The sequence below is a fragment of the Monodelphis domestica genome, chromosome 4 (genome assembly GCF_027887165.1).
Source record: "Monodelphis domestica isolate mMonDom1 chromosome 4, mMonDom1.pri, whole genome shotgun sequence".
Classification (NCBI taxonomy): Eukaryota; Metazoa; Chordata; class Mammalia; order Didelphimorphia; family Didelphidae; genus Monodelphis; species Monodelphis domestica.
The window spans coordinates 448,467,926-448,490,117 of NC_077230.1; the positions used below are offsets into that span (position 1 = coordinate 448,467,926).

Genomic DNA, 22,192 nt, shown 5'->3' on the forward strand with positions numbered 1-22,192 from the left:
GATACCCCCTCTAATGGGCTGGCCGCCCATTTCTTTAGCCTCTCCACATCCAAGTTAACATTGTCTTGGTTACTTAGCCATCCATAAAGTTGATTATATGCTTGATCTTAACATCACTCAAAACTATCTACCTCCATTATCTGGAAATCTATCATTTCCTTAAACACCCAATTCTTCCCATTTACTACTAGTCTGCATCTGCCCCTAGTAGTACAGATCCAAACTCATCTCTTCTTCCTCAGCCCTTTACAGACAATCCACCTAATGTGCAGATATTGTATGGATATACCAACAGAGGACATATTCTGTTCAGCAATGTTCCCTTATTCCTGCTACTGAACTTGTCCATTTACTGTCCCCATTATATGTTTTTTCTATAAATGAATAAATGAATGATGGGATTGACAAAAAGAATAAAAAGAAAATTATTGAAAATAAACTGATATTCCTAAAATTTTAGAAATAGTTTGAATTTCTTAGTAAAATAAGACATGTGGAATGTCTCAATTAACAAAAACACTTGTGAGTTTTAAAAACCATTGAAGATAAACAATCCCTAGTTTTAAAATAAGCAATTATTCTAAGAATCACATTTTATTATACGTCAGAAATTAGAATATTAATATCAAGATTAAGTGACATTCAAACTAGAAAGCATTACCTTGTTTGTAATATGTAAAGATAAATATCAATCCTATATAAAAGTGGGAATAAATGAGAGGAGTAAATATATTAATAAAAATAATAAATATAAATGGTTTGTATTATCTGAGTGTCAAAAATGAGGTAAAGAATGAAATAAAAAATTGAATTCATTATTGGGTTACATAACAGAAACGCATTTCATGATTATCATACAGCCAAATGAAACTTTTTTTTCACATGAAAGATTTTTTTCAGCACAAGTTTTCTAATGTAGAAAATTTTGTATTTTGTACCAAAACATTCTCACAAGAAGCGTACGGAAAAGCTTTATATCTAACATGATCAGATGATCAATGAGTACTAGATGCTTACAGAGCCCTTTGGCATATTCATCACATTACTAAAGTTTCTCACCAATATGGGCTCTCTGATGATCAAGAAAATGTGACTGAAAACTGAGGACTTTCTCACAGCCTTCACATTTATAAGGTTCCTCACCAGTGTGAATTCTCTGATGTACCAGGAAGTTTGTTCTCTTATTGAAATCTTTACCACATTCATGATTTTTTAATGAGCTTTCCAGTATGAATTCTCTGATGGACAATTAAATTTGAACTCCGATTAAAGGCCTTCCCACAATCATTACATTTAAATGGCTTCTCACCAGTATGAATTCTTTGGTGTTGAAGGAGGTTGGAACTCTGATTAAAGGCTTTCCCACAATCATGACATTGAAATGGCTTCTCACCAGTATGAATTCTCTGGTGTTTAAGGAGGGTAGAACTCCCATTAAAGGCCTTCCCACAATCATGACATAGAAATGGCTTCTCACCAGTATGAATACTCTGGTGCTGAAGGAGGTGGGAATTCTGATTAAAGGCCTTCCCACAATCATCACATTTAAATGGCTTCTCACCAGTATGAATTCTGTGGTGTTGAAGGAGGTTGGATCTCTGATTAAAGGCCTTCTCACAATCATCACATTTAAAAGGCTTCTCACCAGTATGAATTCTCTGGTGTTGAAGGAGGTGGGAACTCTGATTAAAGGCCTTCTCACAATCATTACATTTAAAAGGCTTCACACCAGTATGAATTCTCTGGTGTTGAAGGAGGTGGGAACTCCGATTAAAAGCCTTCTCACAATCATCACATTTAAATGGCTTCTCACCAGTATGAATTCTCTGGTGTTGAAGGAGGTGGGAACTCCGATTAAAGGCCTTCTCACAATCATCACATTTAAATGGCTTCTCACCAGTATGAATTCTCTGGTGTTGAAGGAGGTGGGAACTCCGATTAAAGGCCTTCTCACAATCATTACATTTAAAAGGCTTCTCACCAGTATGAATTCTCTGGTGTTGAAGGAGGTGGGAACTCCGATTAAAGGCCTTCTCACAATCATTACATTTAAAAGGCTTCTCGCCAGTATGAATTCTCTGGTGCCGAAGGAGGTGGGATTTCTGATTAAAGGCCTTCCCACAATCATGACATTGAAATGGCTTCTCACCAGTATGTATTCTTTGGTGAACAAAGAGGTTGGAATTCTGATTAAAGGCCTTCCCACAATCATGACATTGAAATGGCTTCTCACCAGTATGAATTCTTTGGTGTTGAAGGAGGTGGGAACTCTGTTTAAAGGCTTTCCCACAATCATTACATTTAAATAGCCTCTCAATATTATGAATTCTTTGGTGAATAGAGATGTTGGAATTCTGATTAAAGGCCTTCCCAGTACCATGACATTGAAATGGCTTCTCACCAGTATGAATTCTCTGGTGTTGAAGGAGGTGGGAACTCTGATTAAAGGCCTTCCCACAATCATCACATTTAAATGGCTTCTCACCAGTATGAATTCTCTGGTGTTGAAGGAGGTGGGAACTCCGATTAAAGGCCTTACCACAATCATTACATTGAAATGGCCTCTCACTAGTATGAATTCTTTGGTGAACAGAGAGGTTGGAATTCTGATTAAAGGCCTTCCCACAATCATGACATTGAAATGGCTTCTCACCAGTATGAATTCTCTGGGGTTGAAGGAGGTGGGAATTCTGATTAAAGGCCTTCCCACAATCATGACATTGAAATGGCTTCTCATCAGTATGAATTCTCTGGTGTTGAAGGAGGTGGGAACTCCAAATAAAGGCCTTCCCACAATCATGACATTTAAAAGGTTTCTCACCAGTATGAATTCTCTGGTGTATAATAAGTTTTGAGTCATTAATAAACATTTTCCCACAGTCATTGCATTGATAAGGATTTTTTCTAGTATGTGCCCTCCGATGTATGTTAAGTTTTGACCTATGATGGAAACCTTTCCCACAGTCATTGCATTCATAAGGGTTTTCTCCAACATGAATTCTCTGATGTAAAATGAGTTTTGAGCTTTTATTAAAAGCTTTCCTACATTGAGGGCACTTGTAGAATTTCTCTCCAGTATACATGTTGGTACTTTTCTGAAATGAGTAAAGATGAAATGCCCCAAATGTGACTCCTGGTTTCTCTGATTTCTCCACAGAATTTGTTTTCATCAATTTCTACTTCTCCAAAAGCAGAATGCAAGACCAATCCTTTTGCTTCCTTCTTCCTCAGGAATGCCTTATATTGGAGTTTCCTTCTTGCTCTTAGACCTGGACTCCCAGTCTGAAAGAGATGAAATGAAATACACAAATTTCCTTTGTGGCCTCTTCTAGGGGAACGGGACCCTTGTAGCTGAGAAAAACCAGGCACATACCCCACAGTGACAATAGCCCTAAGAGGAATGTCCTTGAGTTCTCTCAAACATAGCCTGAACTCATGGGGAAAAGGCAGAGAAGGTCAACAGAACTAGGAGGGAAAAGTGGCCATGATCCATGGGCAACACAGAGCTAGGAAGGAATTGAAGGAGGTGGGCAATGAGGAGTGATCAGAGATTCGGGAATCCAAGCCATGAGAACTACCAAAAGAGTTCAAGGATGAAGGACGATGAGGGGAAATATCAGAAGGACAACTGAATGATTGTAATGAATAAACACTGTGTAAAAGGAAGTTGGAATGAGGTAGAGAGGCCTATCAATGCTGAACAGAGGAAGACTCATGAATTCTTTGTTTTTTAAACCCTTCCCTTCCGTCTCAGAATCAGTACTGTGTATCGGTTCCAAAGGAAAAGAGCAGGAAAGACTAGACAGTGGTGATTAGGTGACTTGCTCAGGGTCACATAGTTGGACCCATGAATTCCAGAGCAAATGGGAGTCACTGGCATTTCTTGAGTAGGAGAATGGCATGGTCTGATTGGGATAGGAGAGTCAAGTCAGATTCCACCATCAGTCATAGGAAGCAGCACTGTGGCCTAAAGAGAACCCTAGTTTAGGAGTCAGGAAATCTGGCTTCAACTATTAGACTACCTACTTAGTAGACACTGGGTCAACTGGTGTCATGGGCGAAGTCCAAGATTCCAGGGTATTCCGGAGTGATGAACGATCAGTCAAAAAAAAAAAAAAACAGAAGAGAGCTTAATCATAACAGCCATGGGATTGCTTTGCATCTGACTGCTGCTCTGCTTTCTCCATGTCTAATCTTTATTTTTATACCCATTCTGTTGGCATGCAGATACCCAAAATCAAAGAGACATAATTGGAAAAGTGATACCTTAACTTTTTTTTTTTTAACGCTTACCATTTTTCTTGAATTCAATACTGTGTATTGGCTCCAAGGCAGAAGAGTGGTATGGGCTAGGCAATGGGGGTCAAGTGACTTGTCCAGGGTCACACAGCTGGGAAGTGTCTGAGCCCATATTTGAAGCTAAGTCCTCCCATTTCTAGACTCTCAATCCACTGAGCTACCCAGCTGCCCCAATACATTATCTTTTAACAAATGACTTGATTAACATTCTATATTCTTGTATTGTGATTACAGACAGAATAAAGGTTGCACACAAGATCAATGATTTTGTCACAGGTGGCTTAATTTTCTCACCCTGTGAGAAGTTTTGAGCTAACAATCAAGGAAAATTACGTCTTGCTTTTAATAAAATGGAATAATTAATCAGCCGTTCTTAGAAGACAACTCAACAATCATATCATGGAGGCTGTGGGGTCTGGGAACACAATTCAGATTTAGACTGGTGGCTTCTAGGGAGTTCCTGAGTCACACGGAAGCCTGATGTACTTATCTTTGGGCCTCTTTGACTGATTTGGGTGCCGACTTCATGAGAAAGTTTTGGGCTTGGCCTGTAGATGAGGTTTTCTGGGAATTATGTGCCTAAGTAAAAGGTAACCCATGACAGTCTCTTTGGGATTGGGTTTGAGGGTCTGACCTTTTGGTGATGTTTTGGAGAATTAGGGCACGTGTGCTTCGTTCTTTTATTATTTCTTTTGAGACTAGGGGGAATAATAATCATGTGAATTCATAGGTGAGGGGCATTGATGAAAGAGGTCATGTAAAAGGGGGTTGGGTGGGTAATCACATCTCGCCAAGGACCACTCTGTGGTCTCCCAGCTACCACGCGTGACTCTGTCTCGTGGACTGATGGCCCCCAGCACTCATCTGCCAATTGCAGATAAGGTCCCTCCTAATCTAGTGGCAGTGAAGTGATGGTGAAGGGAAGAGTTCACAAGGGCCTAAAGTCAGAAAGATTTGAGTTCAAATCTGGGCTTCAGACTCTTCCTAGCTGGGTGACCCTGGACAAGTCACTTTACCTCTGCTGACTCACTTTCCTCAATGGTAAAGTGACAACCTACCTCTTAGGATTATTGTGAGGATCTTAAGAGATGGTAGTATAATAAAGTGCTCAGTACAGCCCAGCATAGAATAGACTTGCTGTCGATATTTTATTTATCCATTAATTTATCTATTATCTCTAAATCTGCTTCTGAAGTTTCTAAATTTTCTATGTCAAGTTGTAACTGTTTTGATAACACTCTAAACATGAAAAATAGATCAGTGGACATGTCTTGAGAGCTTATTATGAGCTGTGTATTATGCTAAGTATTGGACATCCAAGAAAGAGGTAAAAAATGGCTCCTCCCTGAGGAAGCTCACAGGAGACAACATTCAAACAAAAACATACCAAGGAAGCTATACATAGGATTAACAGGATACCAAAGGGAATATCTCCTGGTTCCCCAGGCCCTTCTTAGTATTGAGGTCCCTTCCCATTCCCTACATTCTTATCTGTTTGCCTTAGGGTAAATGGGAAACTCCTAAAGGAAAGGTTCTATTTGCCTTTGGCCTTTGCTTCCTGATCACCTCCAACTGGGAGTAGCACCTACCAGAGGTTTCATAGATAAGGGTTTCATTGGGGAACTAAGGCCCCTGAGGAATCCAGGGCCTCCTTTCCTCTGCAATCAGGGGTGACCCTCAGCTACCTTGTTCTAGGTCATTGGTCCTCATTAAGGCAGGAGGAGACCCCTCTGAGAGCTTGGGGTGAGGGACTGAAGCAAGGAGGACTTGAGGAGGAGGAGGAGAAAATGGGGCAGACTCACCCACAGCAGGAACAGACCCCAGAAGGCCCTGAAGCTCAATAGAGTAACCTCAGGTTCAGTTCAGTGGGACCAGAACAAGAGCTCCCACCTAAAAAGACTCATCCAGGCTGAGGGCTGCCTGAGGAAGTTTCCATCAGAAAGTGTAGGCCTGGTACCTCTCACTTCCTTATCTGGCCTCTTTCCTCCCAAGGTTCTGAAGCTCTGGGAGTTCTGCCTTTATTCCAGGCCTCAGCTCTGCCCTGCCCCATCTTGATCACCTCCAGGTGGTAGAATTTTCCCTTAATTCAGGGCTTATTTACTTCCCTGGGGAGATGGTATAGATCTTGAGAAGGTTTGGATTTCGTTATCTAAGTAGCAGATTTTGGGCCCAGCCTGGTACATTTTTAAAAATCACATTCTATTTTTTCCCTTAATTAAATGTAAAAATGATTTTTAACCACCTTTAAAATTTTTTTGAGTCAAATTGTTTTCCCCTCTCTATGGGGGTCATGTGTGGGAGACTGGTGATGAGTGATTGGATCTGAGGGCTGTTGTAGCCATGGAGAGTGAGTGTGAGCCAGCTAGGAAAACTAGCAGCTAGAGAGAAAGAGTGAGATAAGGAGAAGGACCAGAAAGGTGAAGCCAGCATGCCTTTTGAGAAGGACCAGGGGGAGAATCCTGGCACCATGACTGGGGCTATGACTTCCTTTATTGTGACTAAAAGAAAGTCTTTTATAGAGAGAAAAATCCTAAGCACAACAACATTGGGGGGCTGGATGTGCTACTCTCCCACAGGATAATGTTTATGAAAATGACTCCACACATGAGCATTACCAGGGTTGCTATTATAGAGGTAAGCAAGCTGAGAAACTGTAATTGCTAATCTCTTCTGTGTAACTTGGAGAAAGGCAAGTGTGGTACTTTCAGTCTTGGTATTACAGTGACTTCTTTGCTTTCCAGAGTGAGGGGGGACTCAGGACTTCATGATGTCCTTTGTCTGAGTGCAGTACTATTGACTATCAATTACTGTCGTTATAGATTGTTTAACTCTGAGAAGACCAAAGAAAAATCTGGTCTTTGGTTTGGACTCTGAGTCTGCTAAGGCTCAGAGTCCTGACTTGGTTCTTGTTGAGACTCAACCAGCTATCCTTTGCTTTTTTATAATTTGAAGGCAAAGTTAAGATTTATCAGGATAATAGTGGTAGTTTTTATTTAGATAGTATAAATTTGGGTTAGTCAGATCAGGGAGGATTAATGTAGCCTGTGAAAAACAGGAGAAGCAGATCTTTGTGGAACCAGATCTTTGTGGAACCAGGGTGTTTCATTTGGGTGGAGTTGGAATCCCTTAGAGTTAGAAATCCTTTTATTCTTATATATTTCAACATATATTTTATTTTTGATAACCAGAGTCTCTTTATCATCCTTGTGCCTGGCCCTGAAATGATGTTCATTTATGAGTTTCACTTCACTGATATAAACTGAGGATACTTTGTGAGCACAGGAAGCAGAGTATCTGAAATCAGTTTTTAATCAATAATCAAGTCCATTGCCTATATTAGATTTACTGTCCCCCTTTTGTTTTTACAGTCATGAAAATGCCTAGCAGCATTTAGATTGTTCTCATCAATGATTAAATACTCAGTATGAATATGAAATCATTTTGGGGGGTATTTAATCATCTTTCACTTTATGACTTTAAGTAAAAATATCCCAGTGGTGTGATTTCCATAAACCCTTTTTTCATAAATCTTATACATTAAAGTTGAGATAAAAATCTTTCTTGTTAGTATTCTGATTTCATTCATATATAATCCATAACCTCAAACAACTTTCTTGTTTGGGGCTCTACTTATTCTGATCAGACGTCTCTTAGGCTCAATCCTCGTTTTTTTGTTTGTGCACACCAGATAAGACAACACCAGAGGACAACCACAGGGTTCAACATAGACCAGGTTTAACACAGAGTGATCGTGTTCTAAAATCATTGTTGTTCTGGGATTAACTGCTGCTCAGACCCTTCTTGGCAGTGAGTTGTTGAAAAGTCCTCGAGTGTCTCTTGGCTAAAGCTGTTTCTTTCCATCTCTCCAGGTCTTTCAATCTCTCCTCTGGCTGCACTTGAGCTCTCTTACATTGGGATGTATCCTCAGGCCTTGTCAAAGTTCTTTTTACATCCATCCTGGCTTTTGTGTCGAATTGATTCTGTTTCTGGTTCCTGCGATCTTTTTGGAAATGAAATATACTGCGCTTCCTCTTTGGAAAGGCACCTACGGTGCTCCGGAATGGTTTGGTGTTTGGCTTGGTGGGGCTGTGATCCGTTGGTTCCACTTTTCACCTGCTCACTTGTGTCTTTTGTGTCCCTAAAGAATTGCTCTTGGCCAGGAGTCTTGTGAGTGGCGTGGATGAGCTGGTGGGGGATCCCTGCTGCTGGAGGAGAATCTGATTGGAGCATGTCTGTTTCTGGCTACTTCAGCTGCCATGTCTGATTGGATCTGAGGGCCATTGTAGCCTTGGAGAGTGAGAGTTAGCCTGCTAGGGAGACTAGCAACGAGAAAGAGAGAGACCAGGAAAAGGACAGGAAAGTGCAGCCAGTATGCCTTGTGAGAAGGGCAGAGTGTGGAAGAATCACAGCATCTCTCCCTTCTTCCCCTTCCCTTCTCTGAGTGATGAAATAACTCTACTGAAATAATGTATATAAATCTAACTAAGACAATAGTTCATTTTCAGATAAGGGAAGGAAGGGATTTGGGATGATCTATCTAAAACCCAAGTCAAGTGGTTACCTCCACCATTTAATACTTCACTACCTACAAATCTACTTGCTTCATCTAGTGAAATGAAACCCCCTTAGTTAATATATAAAAGTGGGGAGGAATTGAAGGTAGCAGGAACAGGATTCAAAGGAAGGTCTCGCTGACAGTTGTCCTCTGGAGTCTTGAGCATCTCTGTTGGAAATCAGTCTCAGCAGTAGCAGGGACCCACAAGAACAGACTGGATCACCAGGAAAGCCACAGGAGAGAGAATATCTAGCTCTCTACATCCTTCCTAGAAGAACTAGACAGAAACTCAACTCCTGGCTGCTCTACTGTCCCTCTCAGAAGGAACTGCCTATCACTCTCCAGAGTTCTGGAACCTTGCTCTTCTGCCTTGCAGGATCTCTTATTCCTGCTAATTTCCGTGTAACAGTGGGCAATCAATCTGATATGGAGTGTACAGAAGCAATACTGTCAAACTGTTCCCCATACTCATCACTGAGTGGAAGAGAATCTGAGCAAAGAAAAAAGGAAGTCTGCATCCAGACTCCATCAGCTCCTTCTCTGGAGGCAGAGGGCCCTTCTTGTCATGAGTCCTTGTGGTTGTCTTCATGTGGCTCTACTAATTGGTGTTGAAAACCCAATGTTGTGCCCACCTGAGAGTCAGAATCAGTAGAAGACTTTTGCAGATAAGAAGTGTTTTTCATTCCTTCTTGGAGACAAGCACTCATGGTGATAGACTCTTTGAAACTGACTGCAGGAAAGAGAAAGAGAGATCTCTTAAAGACAGGTAGGGGAAGTTGGATTCTTAGTCTATCCCCATTTTCCATTTGCTTCCCTAAAGACTTCTGGGAGTTTTCCGCAATGTGGAAGAGTCATGAAGGAAGAGATAATTCCATGCATGGGAGACAGAGAGTAAAGGACCTCAGATGTCAATCAAGAAAGAACATTTCAAATAGAATGTTCCCAGGAATATCAGGTGGAGCATGGCCAGGGGATGAACTGAGAGACTGCCTTGGCTTCTGACCTAGGCTGAGGCTTTGGTGTGGCTGATGTTGGTCATTGACTGTTATATACTGGGCTGATTAGAAGAAGACAGAAGAAAATCAATTGTCCTTCATATCTCCGTGACAGACTTGTGTCACAGCTGTGACAGAACTGACATTTCCCAAAATCCTCCTAACCTTCCTTAGAGATGAGGGAACACTTTATCCCTCTCACCTCATCTTACCTCAGTTCTCCATCCTGTTGTTCCCAATAAACCCCCTTACTTGAAAAAGGAAGATAAAAGAGTTTTTCCTCATTAATCTTATAGTCCACTCAGGGGGGTGGTGCGAAGCCAAAGGCAAAATCAGACAAGGCTCCAGAATAGGGTGGTGAAGGGAGGGATTGAGGGAGGAGGAGCTTAGGAAAAATAATCAATTAGACATCAGTAGTGATCAATAGGCAACCCTAGAATATCTCTCTCTAATAGTATCTCTCTATCTCTCAGAAGTACCTCTATCTCCATTACAATTGGGCTTCCTGAGTTTTCCCCAGTATCTCTCTAATCAGAAGCAGAGTATATCATTTACTGCAACTAGAAATAGCTCCACAGATCATCTATTTTTAATACATCTGGATGATACTGAAGGCCTGTCTCTTGGTTGAACTCAGATAACTTGCTCCCCTTTGAGGAGTCATTTTCTACATACTCTGCATAAGTTCTCTGATTTTGGATTTCCCTTCATGAGTAAATCAGTTCCCTCAATATTTCACTCTTCACATTATATATAAAACCCAGTGAAATTGCTTGTTGGCTATGGGAGGAAGGTAGAAGGAGAGGAGGGAAAGAGTGTGAATCATGTAACCATGGAATGATATTCTAAATTAATTAATAAAAATTTCTCAAAATTTTTTTTCAGTCTCTTTGCTGTCCCTCTAACCCAGGAAAGTAGAAGGTTCATGGGAATGTGCCTTGGCAAGAAAAGAGGGAAGGGAAGATCTTTCTGACATGGAAAGAAACCATCCTGAATATGAGAGCTGCCCAAAAGGAGTTGTTGCGGAAGGTTAGCATCTGGAATGTGAATTACCCCCCTTTGGGGATGTTGTAAAGAGTCAGAATTAGAGGGAAGGTCCCTTCCACCTCTGATTCTGGGATCCTCTGTGGTTTAGAATCCTTGGACTAGAATTCTATGCCTTTGCGTATGCATGTGCCACAAGGGTTTACGTGCATATGAGTCTGTTTTCTGTTTAGGAGTTTAATTAGAGGAGAATCTAGACCCTCTAGAAGGATGGATTGTTTCCATTAATGGTGCTAGACTTCCACTTGAAAGCCAGTGTAAAAATTGTGACAAGGAAATCACTTTAAAAGACTGATATATATTAATTTAAGGTCGCCAAGGAATTCAGCTATGTAATTCCTAAATGAAAACTCAAGTCAGCCGTCAACCTTTTATAAAGTTTAATTACAAAGAGGATGAAGAAAGGTATTAGAGATAAAGAGAGAGAGGGAGAGAGAAAAGGGAGAGAAGGGAATAGGGCTTAAATACCCCCTTCTGTTTAGGCTGGGCCAAAAGGCTCAAGCCCTTAGATAGCTGAGGCAAAGAAAGAGATCAGTCCCTATTACTCACGTGACCAAAATGGAGAAACAGTCTCAGGGGCCTCCACCTCCAGCTTCCTTCAGAGCAATCTTCTCAGAGCACCTCTCCAACCACTCAGAGCCAAAACTCTCCAACCAACCGCCTCAGTCCTCAGACCCCTCTCTCTTTAAGGAAACCATCCATGTTCCCTCCCCTCAGTTCTCACATCTACCAATCACTGTCCATGTCTTCCCTGTGCCAATGGTGGCTCTAGCTTAACCCAGGACCGCCAAGATGTCTGTGGCTTTGCACATGTCTGTTAAAGGTCATATTCTCAAATAATTAAACTTGATCCTTTGCTACAGCCCTTCCTAAATCCTGTTACCCTGAGTAGGGTAGAGATTGGAATAATTAAATTTTGATCTATGCTGCAGCCCTTCCTAAATCCTGTTAGGACTGAGTAGGGTGGAGATTGTAATTTCGAAGACCTGGTTCTGTCATTCCAAGTATCTCTATTGTATCCATTCTAAAATCAATCATGACTCAAAGAAATTCCTGTTCTATGCTTAAGCATAGGTCAAAGCCCTTTCCATTGTTCAGCAAAAGGTTTCTGTCCTAAAGTAATCTTAAGAAGGGAGGAGGAGGAACCTCCCATGCCAATGGGGTTCACATTCCAATAGAGTTCTCACTATCAATAGGAAAATTTTCAAGTATGAAATTTCCCAATGGTGAAATTTCCAACATTTATAAGTCTAAGAAATTTTAAGGTTTACAAAATAAAGAAAATATTTAGCTGGAAAAACTGTTTCTATATAGGTTCAAAACTTTTTAAAACTGTTCCAATACTTTTGATAGATATAATCAAAAGTATCCTCAGTGATCAAGTGAAGCTCAAATGTGAACTTCCCGTCAGACCGAGGTGCAAGGATGTTAAAGAGACTCTTATTATAAACATAAAATGTTTATTGAACTATATAAGGATAAATAAAGGACTTCTAATTCTAAGAGATTCTAAATCCACCCAAATAAACTCCCAGATTCCAGGAGGAACCACTTCTCCTGTGATTTGAAGGCTACACTAGTCCTCTTTGTTCTGACAAACCCAAATTTATATTATCTAAACAAAAACTACTGCTATTATCCTTATATTTCTCAACTTCACCTTCAAATTATAAAATAGGAAAGTCTACTGGTCAAGTCTCAACAAGAATCAAGTTAGGACTCTGAACCTTAACAGACTCAGAGTCCAAACCAAAGATCAGGTTTTTCTTTGGTTTTCCCAGAGTTAAACAATCTACAAAAACCCCAAAAGAGGGTCATGAGTGTTTCCTAAGTTGGGAAAGGAAAATGTGATGATATGTGTATGACCCAGAGTGAATTGCTTGCTTGCCTGCAAGCTCTGTGAAGGGGGAGGGAAGAAGAAAATTTGAATCTTGTAACTTTGAATAATTTGGAAATTTCTTATTGGTAAATTACCAATTTTTTGTAAAATGAAATATAAGAATAAAATTTAAAAATCTGTCACTCTTGGAGCTTTCCTATCATGGCTTCTTTCTCCTAATGAAGATTAGCCAAGATTAAATTGTGAGACTGATACTTCTCTCGAACTCTGTTTCATTTCTTTTTAAAAAACTCATGAACAAGGTTTCTGGTGTCCAAAGCAGAAGTGATTTCCCTGTTGGAACAAGAAGTATCATGGACAGCAGAGAAAGAAGTACCAAGAAACACATATCCAAGTAAGCAAGAGAGAAGACAAGTGGATGGTACTTATTTTAGTCAATAGCTCTGTTCCTCAGTCTTTGGAGTATTAGGTGTGTAGTTTTACTCAGTCTACTAGTCCTGGAGAGGGGGCCTCAGACATTCAGATATTAGTTTGTTCCCATAGACCTATTGTCATCAAATCACCTGCCTGACTTTCTCGTCTTTTCTTTCCTGCCATTCCCTCAACCATTATGTGTTGAAGGTAGGACTTGGAGCCCTTGGTTTTCTTGAATATGGTCAGACCACCCATTTGTCTTTTTTTTTTCAGACTTGTGATAATACAATCTTGCAGTTCTCTAGTAATGGTATCTTATCTTTTGCCTGCTTTAAACTTTTTATTACTGAAAGGACACTCTCTTTCTCATCTAAGCTAACCTCTTTCATATACTGACAAACAGGAGTATGCCTCCTGCCTGAACTGTCCTGCTCCTTCTCCAGTAATCCACATTCTCTACATCTTCTACATCTTTTACTAGTCAATTGGAGCCTCACCTTCCTTATGTCCACCCGCCCCCTTTTTTTGCTATTACAGATTATTTTTATTCCTCCCTTCCTTGAACTTCTATTACTTAGTCTTTCTACTTCTAATAATCCCTGTCTCCCCTGGCTTTTCTATATCTGTAAATGTGGATGTTACTCAGTCTAAGTATTTCACCAGATGTTTGTGAGGAAATGTTATTTTTAATCTGAGTGTGGAGAAAATATCTCCAATATGAACATGGGCTTTTACTCCAATGATTTGTTTCCCCATAAATTGGGAGGCTAGACTTGAGACCAAGAACTCAGTTGCAAAGCAAGGTACTTGCTTGAAAGACTTATCCCAGGGAAGACTTGCAGAATATGACTTATGGGACTCCAATTAGGGACCATACTGGGAATGTGATGGCAGATTCCAGAGGCCACAGGAGACCCATGAAAGGAATTTGAGGCAAATAACCATCAGCCACAAGAACATACCTTATAAAATAAGAATTTGTGAATGTGATATATTTGGGAAGAATTTCCTTCATAAGTCAAGTATTGTTATAGAAAGAGACATTTCTCTAGGAAACAGTATTCATAAATATGATATACATGGGAATAACTTTAAATAGTATTCAGAAGCAATTAAAAACATAGAATCTCAAGAAAGAGACTTTGTAACAAAAATGTTTGTAAGAAAGAATTTAATTACTCTTCAGCTCTATGTAATAAAATAGCTACTGGAGAGAAATCCTACAAACTTAATGAATTTGAGGAAGCATTCCTACACAGTAAGTTCTTAACTCAACATCAGGGAATGTGTACTGGAGGGAAACACTATAAATGCAAGGAGTGTGGGAAAGTTTTAGGTAAATTTCATCTTAAACTACATCAAAGAGTTGATACTGGAGAGAAACCTTATGAATGCAATGAATGTGGTAAAGCTTTCAATGATGGCTCTTCTCTTACTAAACATCAGAGAATCCATACAGGAGAGAAACCTTATAAATGCAGTGACTGTGGAACATCCTTCATTGACAGTTTGTCTCTCGCTCAAAATCAGAGAATTCATACTGGAGAGAAGCCCTACAAATGTTCTGAATGTGGTGCAGCATTCACACACAGTCATCCCTTTCTCCCCACCAGAGAATTCATACTGGAGAAAAACCCTTTAAGTGTAATGAATGTGGCAAAGCGTTCAGGCAGAATGTATTTCTGATACTACATCAGAGGATGCACACTGGTGAGAAACCCTATGAATGGAGTGGGCGTGGCAAAGCCTTTGGTGATAGCTCTTCTTTTACTAAGCATCAGAGTATTCATACAGGAGAGAAGCCCAATAAATGCAATGATTGTAGAAAATCTTTCAGTGACAGTTCATCTTTTACTCGACACCAGAGAATTCACACTGGAGAGAAACTTTATAAATGTACTTGTGGAAAATCTTTTAGTGATAGTTCTTCTCTTTCTCATCATCAGAGAATTCATCCTGGAGAAAAAACCCTTTAAGTGTAATGAATGTGGTTACACCTTCAGGCAGAATGCATTACTGGTTCTACACCTGAGAGTTCATACTGGTGAGAAACCCTATGAATGTAGTAGATGTGGCAAAGCTTTTAGTAGCAGCTCTTCCCTTATGAAACATCAGAGAATTCGTATAGGACCAAAGTCTTATAAATTTATTGATTGTGGAAAATCTTTCAATGACAGTTTATCCTCTCAACATCAGAAAATTCATACTGAAGAGCAACCTTATAAATGTAATGAGTGAATGTGGGGAAAACTTCACACACAGCTCATCTTTTTCTCACCATCAGAGAATTCATAGTCAAGATAAAACTTAAGTAAGAATTCTCTGATGGTGAGAAAAAGGTGACCTGTGTATGAAGTTTTTCCCACATTCTTTCAGTAAAGTGTTGTATAATTTCTAACTGTAGGAATGCAAATAAGGGAAACCAAGTCTCCAAGCCAAAAAGAAATAGGTTTATTGCACCTGTGACAAGGAAATCACTTTAAAAGACTGATATATATTAATTTAAGGTCGCCAAGGAATTCAGCTATGTAATTCCTAAATGAAAACTCAAGTCAGCCGTCAACCTTTTATAGAGTTTAATTTCAAACAGGAGGAAGAAAGGAATTAGAGAGAGAGAGAGAGAGAGAGAGAGAGAGAGAGAGAGAGAGAGAGAATGGGGAGAGAAGGGAATAGGGCTTAAATACCCCTTCTGTTTAGGCTGGGCCAAAAGGCCCAAGCCCTTAGATAGCTGGGGCAAAGAAAAGAGATCATTCCCTATTACTCACGTGACCAAAATGGAGAAACAGTCTCAAGGGCCTCCACCTCCAGCTTTCTTCAGAGCAAGCTTCTCAGAGCACCTCTCCAACCACTCAGAGCCAAAACTCTCCAACCAATCCCTCAGTCTTCAGACCCCTCTATCTTTAAGGAAACCATCCAAGTTCCCTCCCCTCAGTTCTCACATCTACCAATTACTGTCTATCATTTTCCCTGTGCCAATGGAGGCTCTAGCTTAACCCAGGACCACCCAGAGGTCTGTGGCTTTGCACATGTCTTTTTGTCAGAGACCATATTCGGGGACAACTTGACCTGAAACAAGATTTAAGATCCTAGGGAAACTGAACAAACAAGTTACCTCCCAGGCGTCGCCAAGACCAACAGCCACAAAACATAACAATAACCATTCTTCATGTTCCCTCCTGGTACAAGCAGTCTTTAGTCACCACCACCACCCCCCCTTTACCTCAAGCATATATATTCTACCTTACACCTGCAATAAACGGAGCCTTGACACTACCAGATTGACTCTGTCTCTCTATTGCGTGCTTGGTCTCCCCCTCTCTCCCCCTATGGGTTCTTTTTAGGTGGCTGCTCCCCGAACCCCACCATTGAAGTCCGGCAGGCCCGGATAGATGGCGTCTCAACGTGTTGGGATTTGAGTACGACAGCTTACCGGACGACTGAGAAACAGATTCCGCGGACAAAGTAAACGGTAGAGGCTGAATGGACAGCCTTGAGATAAGGGTAAGTCGTCCCATCCCCCATAGGCATAAGAAGTTGAGAGTAATTACCCCAGAGTGACTGTATGTGACTGTGTGTAATAATTGTGTGAATGAGATGGGGAAGACACTCTCAAAAGAAACTTTATTTGTTAAAGAATTAAAAAATAGTCTCAGGGAGAGAGGTATTAGGGTAAAAAAGAAAAACTTATTTAAGTTCTTCTGCTTCATAGAGGAACAATGCCCCTGGCTCATTCTACATGGCCCGGGAATTCACCCCCTTACTTGGAACAAAGTGGGTAAAGAATTGAATAGCCTAATAAAATCAGGCCAAGAGCTCTCCGATGAATATTTTTCTTACTACGGACTAATCCGTGATATTCTTAAAGAAGCCGACACCAATAAACAGGTGTCCCACCTCCTTAGCTTAGCTGAAGAGGCTATCTTAGACCATAAAACAAAAATTGAGAAGGAGGAAATACCACCAGAAAAAGACAAACGCCCTCCTTCCCTCTTAGATGAACCAATTGAAAATTCCTCCCTTAGGGAACCCCTTGTCCCTTCCAAACCCCACCTTTATCCTGTTCTATATACAAACCCCGAATCAGAGAACATACTTAAACCCAATTATCAGACAGAGCTAGAAGAAGAGGCCGCCCGCTATCAGGACAGCAATCGCCTGGAAAACAGGCCCCCCCTGCAGTATAAAAACAAATCTTTCCAGCACGATCTCTGTGGCAGCCTCACTCCTCCTAATTTTTCTGTACTTCCTGGTTCTGAGAATCTTAAAGAGGCCACAAAACAACTCAGCCAGCAAGTTACTGAACTTAAAAATTTCCTAGGACTTCAAAAGGAGGTGCATACATTAACTAACCAATTACATGAGCTGCAAATAGATATTTTTCGGCCTCTGATTCCTAAGTCCAAGCCAACTCGATTAAAAGATAAGACCACTCTTGCCTTCCCAGTTGTTACTAGGCAACAACAAGCTACTCAGATTCTACCCGAGGACACCCCCCTCCCCCCTTCTGAAGATTCCTCTGACTCTGAAGGAGCAGAAGGAAATGATACAGAGGGGAAAAATCCTAGAGGGGCTGATATTTCAACCCCACCACAATTCGGTAACCCGATCTATAAAAAGTTAAAATTCAAACACATTAAAGACCTCCATTCAGCTGTTAAAAATTATGGCCTTAACGCTCCTTTTACACTCTCCATTCTGGAGGGGCTTGGAGGAGAAGGACACATGCTCCCCTCCGAATGGTCCAAAGTAGTACAGTCCGTCCTCTCCAGGGGACAATTTTTAATTTGGAAGGCAGAATTCCTTGAAAGTGCAGAAAATCAGGCTAAACTTAACTTGAAAAATGCCCAGACAGCTACTTGGACGGTTGACAAAATCGTCGGCCGTGACCGCTTTGCATCAGAAAGCCAGCAAATGAAATTAACCCCTGGCTTGCTCATGCAAACTGCACACGCTGCTATGGCTGCTTGGCGGGCAGTTCCTGCCGCTGGGTCAGTCACAGCACCCCTCTCAAAAATTCTCCAGGGACCCAATGAGCCATACGCTCAATTTGTTGCAAAACTTTTAGAAACTGCTGAAAGGGTCTTGGGCCAAGATGGAGCAGATAACCCGATGGTGAGACATTTGGCAATTGAAAATGCTAATTCTGCCTGTAAGGCTGCCCTAAGAGGAAAAGCAAGAGATCTTGATCTAGATGGAATGATCCGCTTATGCAATGATATTGATGCTTATGATCACAAAATAAACAAGTCCATCTCCCTAGCCATAGGGGCTGCCATCCAGGCTTCTCGCCCCAACACCCCCCGCAATTGCTTTAAATGCGGACAACTTGGTCATTTTGCACGTCAATGCCCTTCTGGACAAAATCCTAGGCAGGCACCCGCACCAATAATAGCCCCTCACAAACCACCGCCTAGCATTTGCCCAAAGTGTAGAAAGGGCCGGCACTGGGCCCGAGACTGCCGATCCAGAACCACCTTTAATGGGCAGATATTTCCCCCGGTTCAGGGAAACGGGGTGCGGGGCTCCTTCGGGAGCCCCTGTCCAACTCCCTTACCCGAGCCACAGCAGGTAGCGCAGGCTTGGACCTCTGTGCCTCCACCACCAGAATACTGACACCAGAGGAGGGCCCAATAATTCTCCCTACTGGCAAATTCGGACCACCACCCCCTGGTATGTTTTTCTTGGTCATAGGTAGAGCACTCACCACCCTGCAAGGTGTTGTAGTACATCCCACCCTTGTCGATAATGATTACACAGGAGAAATAAAAATCATCATAGAATCTCCACATGGCCCTGTTACCATCCCTGCAGGCAAACGCTTAGCCCAAGCACTCCCCCTCCCTATGATTGGCAATTTTCCAGCGGTAGCCCACACACGGGGCCCCTCCTCCCCAGGCTCCTCCAATATTTACTGGGTGCAGCAACTTACTGAGTCCCGACCCACACTCCAGTTGAAAATCGAAGGGAAAACCTTCACTGGATTACTAGATACAGGAGCGGATTCCACTGTTATTTCTCAGGCTCACTGGCCCCGCTCCTGGCCCCTTCAACCTTCATCTACCCATTTATCAGGAATAGGCCAAGTCCAAGACACCCTGCAGAGCTCTAAGATCCTTACTTGGCAAGATACTGAGGGCAATAGAGGCACCACACGCCCATATGTAGTTGCAGGGCTTCCAGTCAATCTCTGGGGCAGAGACATCCTAGCCCAAATGAGACTTCTCATGGTTAGCCCTAGTGACCCTGTCACCACCATGATGTTAAAATCTGGGTACCTCCCAGGGAAGGGCCTTGGAAAAAGGGAACAAGGCCTCCCCCACCCCATTTCCTTTCGACCCCATAAGGACAGGGAAGGTCTGGGGTTGCAAAGTTTTTGTTCTTAACTTCCTCACTCTGGATGAGGAGGGACGCTCTGCCGCTGATCGCCACTGGCATCCACACACCACATCTGATCTGGCAAAAGTCCTTTGGCGAGACCCACTTACAGGCCTTTGGCAAGGCCCTGACCCTGTCCTCACTTGGGGAAAAGGCTCAGCTTGCATCTTTGATGCCAAAGCAAACAACGCCCGCTGGGTCCCATCTCGATTAATCAAAACCACGAATATCCCCTCCCCTTAATCAGCTTCCAGGGACCATCCCTGAGAAAATCTTCTGTTCTCTTTCAGCTACTTCACAACGGAACAGATGGCGACAGTTCTGACAGTAACCCTCATCTGTATCCTGCTACCAGCCACCAGATCAGGAAGTCCACACATCCCCGTTCATCAAGTATGGGAGATTGTCAATCCAGTGAACCAAGCCATTCTTGCCTCTGTCTCCAGTTCCCAGTGGCCGCGCCTTACATGGTTCCCCCAACTGACCATCGACCTTTGTGTCCTCGGTATCCCATACCAGTCATCAATGCACTATTGCGCCCCAAATGTGCCCGGTCTCCCGATTAAGGACTATTGGACTCAATATACCCAATACCCTCTATACGGCTGCCCTGGGTTCGGCCAGCCAGACTACTGTGGGGGCCAGTCAGATGGATTCTGTGCCACATGGGGCTGTTTAACTTTTGGCACTGCTCATTGGATCACCAACAAAGACTTGATTACCATCGCCCGAAATCCCTCCCGCCCTCAGACCTGCTCCTTTAATCCCCCCAATTGCAATCCCCTTATTATCAAATTCACCAACAAGGGCAAAACGGATCCCCGTTGGACAGAAGGACTCACCTGGGGACTGCGCCTTTATAAAAGGGGCCCCGATGATGTCTTTCTCTTCACACTCCGACTGCGCGTGACCCCTATTACCAACTCTATGGGTCCTAATTTTGTTCTCACCGACCAACACCGCCCTTCATATCAGTACCCCCAGCCCCCCCCCGACCCCTCTCCCCCACCCAATTCCCCCCCCTTACACTCCCACCTACCCCTATTCCCAAAATACCTCCTGGTACCACTGATAGACTCCTCAAACTCATTGAGAGCTCCTATTTGGTTTTGAATGCTACCGCCCCAAACCTTACAATCAGTTGTTGGCTATGTCTCCACTCGCAGCCCCCATACTATGAAGGAATCACCTTTACCGATCACCCTTACAACACCTCTACCCCTTCCCCTCGATGCGCCCGGTTCCCCCACCACTTTACCCTTGCCGAAGTCTCCGGAAAAGGCCTTTGCATAGGTCACCCCCCTTCCTCTCACTCCCATCTTTGTAATGTTACCCTTCCCATCTCCCACTCCCCTTATTATCTAGAGGCTCCCAATAACACCTTTTGGGCCTGCAACACCGGCCTCACCCCCTGCATCTCCCTTCAGGTCTTTAATACCTCCTCAGAATTCTGTGTACTTATACAATTATGGCCCAGAATTACTTATCACACAGACACTGCTTTAGAAAAAATTTTGTCTCCGTTCCCTCGGGTTAAACGGGAACCCCTCTCTACTATTGCCATTATTCTAGGTATTGGTGGTCTTGCTGCCGGCATTGGCACCGGCACCACCGCTTACCTACAGACCCAACACCTCACAACTTTGCATGCTGATATGACAACTGACATTGAGATCCTACAAAAGTCTGTCTCTGCTTTAGCAAAATCCCTATCCTCCCTCTCAGAAGTTGTACTGCAGAACAGACGTGGCCTCGACCTACTTTTTTTTAAAAGAAGGGGGATTATGTGTAGCCATTAAAGAAGAATGTTGCTTTTATGCTGACCACACAGGCATAGTCAGAAAATCAATGGCAAAATTAAGAGAACGCCTAGCCCTTAGAAAAAAGAAGGCCGAGGCCCAAGAAGGATGGTACAACAATCTTTTAAGAAAATCCCCTTGGCTCTCTACTCTAATTCCCACAATAATAGCTCCCTTTATTATCATCCTCCTAATACTCACCTTTGGCCCTTGGGCTTTCCAACACCTGACTGGATTTATTAAATCAAACATTGACTCAGCCCTTACTAAGTTCCCTACGGTCCAATACCATCGTATCGAAATAACAGATACTGACCGACCACACATTCCTACTGATCGTCTCCAATTTACTAGCAGGGCGGTAACCCAATGACGGGAATAGCACAGGTCCTTGACCCTTGATGGTCAAGCAACTCCCCCTGTGTAGCCTAAGACAGGGGCCGTCGCTGCGGTCCTGACTTAAAACCTTCCCTCTATAAAAAAGAAAGGGGGAATTGTCAGAGACCATATTCGGGGACAACTTGACCTGAAACAAGATTTAAGATCCTAGGGAAACTGAACAAACAAGTTACCTCCCAGGCGTCGCCAAGACCAACAGCCACAAAACATAACAATAACCATTCTTCATGTTCCCTCCTGGTACAAGCAGTCTTTAGTCACCACCACCACCCCCCCTTTACCTCAAGCATATATATTCTACCTTACACCTGCAATAAACGGAGCCTTGACACTACCAGATTGACTCTGTCTCTCTATTGCGTGCTTGGTCTCCCCCTCTCTCCCCCTATGGGTTCTTTTTAGGTGGCTGCTCCCCGAACCCCACCGTTGAAGTCCGGCAGGCCCGGATATCTTTTGAAGGTCATATTCTCAA

The 22,192-nt window shown here is 42.4% G+C and overlaps 1 protein-coding gene across 1 annotated transcript in view; it reads right to left on the reverse strand.

Moving 5' to 3' along the window:
• LOC100032625 (zinc finger protein 721-like) overlaps window positions 1-2,879 on the reverse strand; it is an 83,213-nt gene extending 80,334 nt beyond the window's left edge. Inside the window, exon 1 of the mRNA XM_056826308.1 lies at window positions 1,244-2,879. Within this exon, the coding sequence (XP_056682286.1) occupies window positions 1,244-2,870 (1,627 nt within the window). The 5' untranslated portion in view covers window positions 2,871-2,879. The remainder of the gene's footprint in view (window positions 1-1,243) is intronic.
• Between the last annotated feature and the right edge of the window lie 19,313 nt (window positions 2,880-22,192).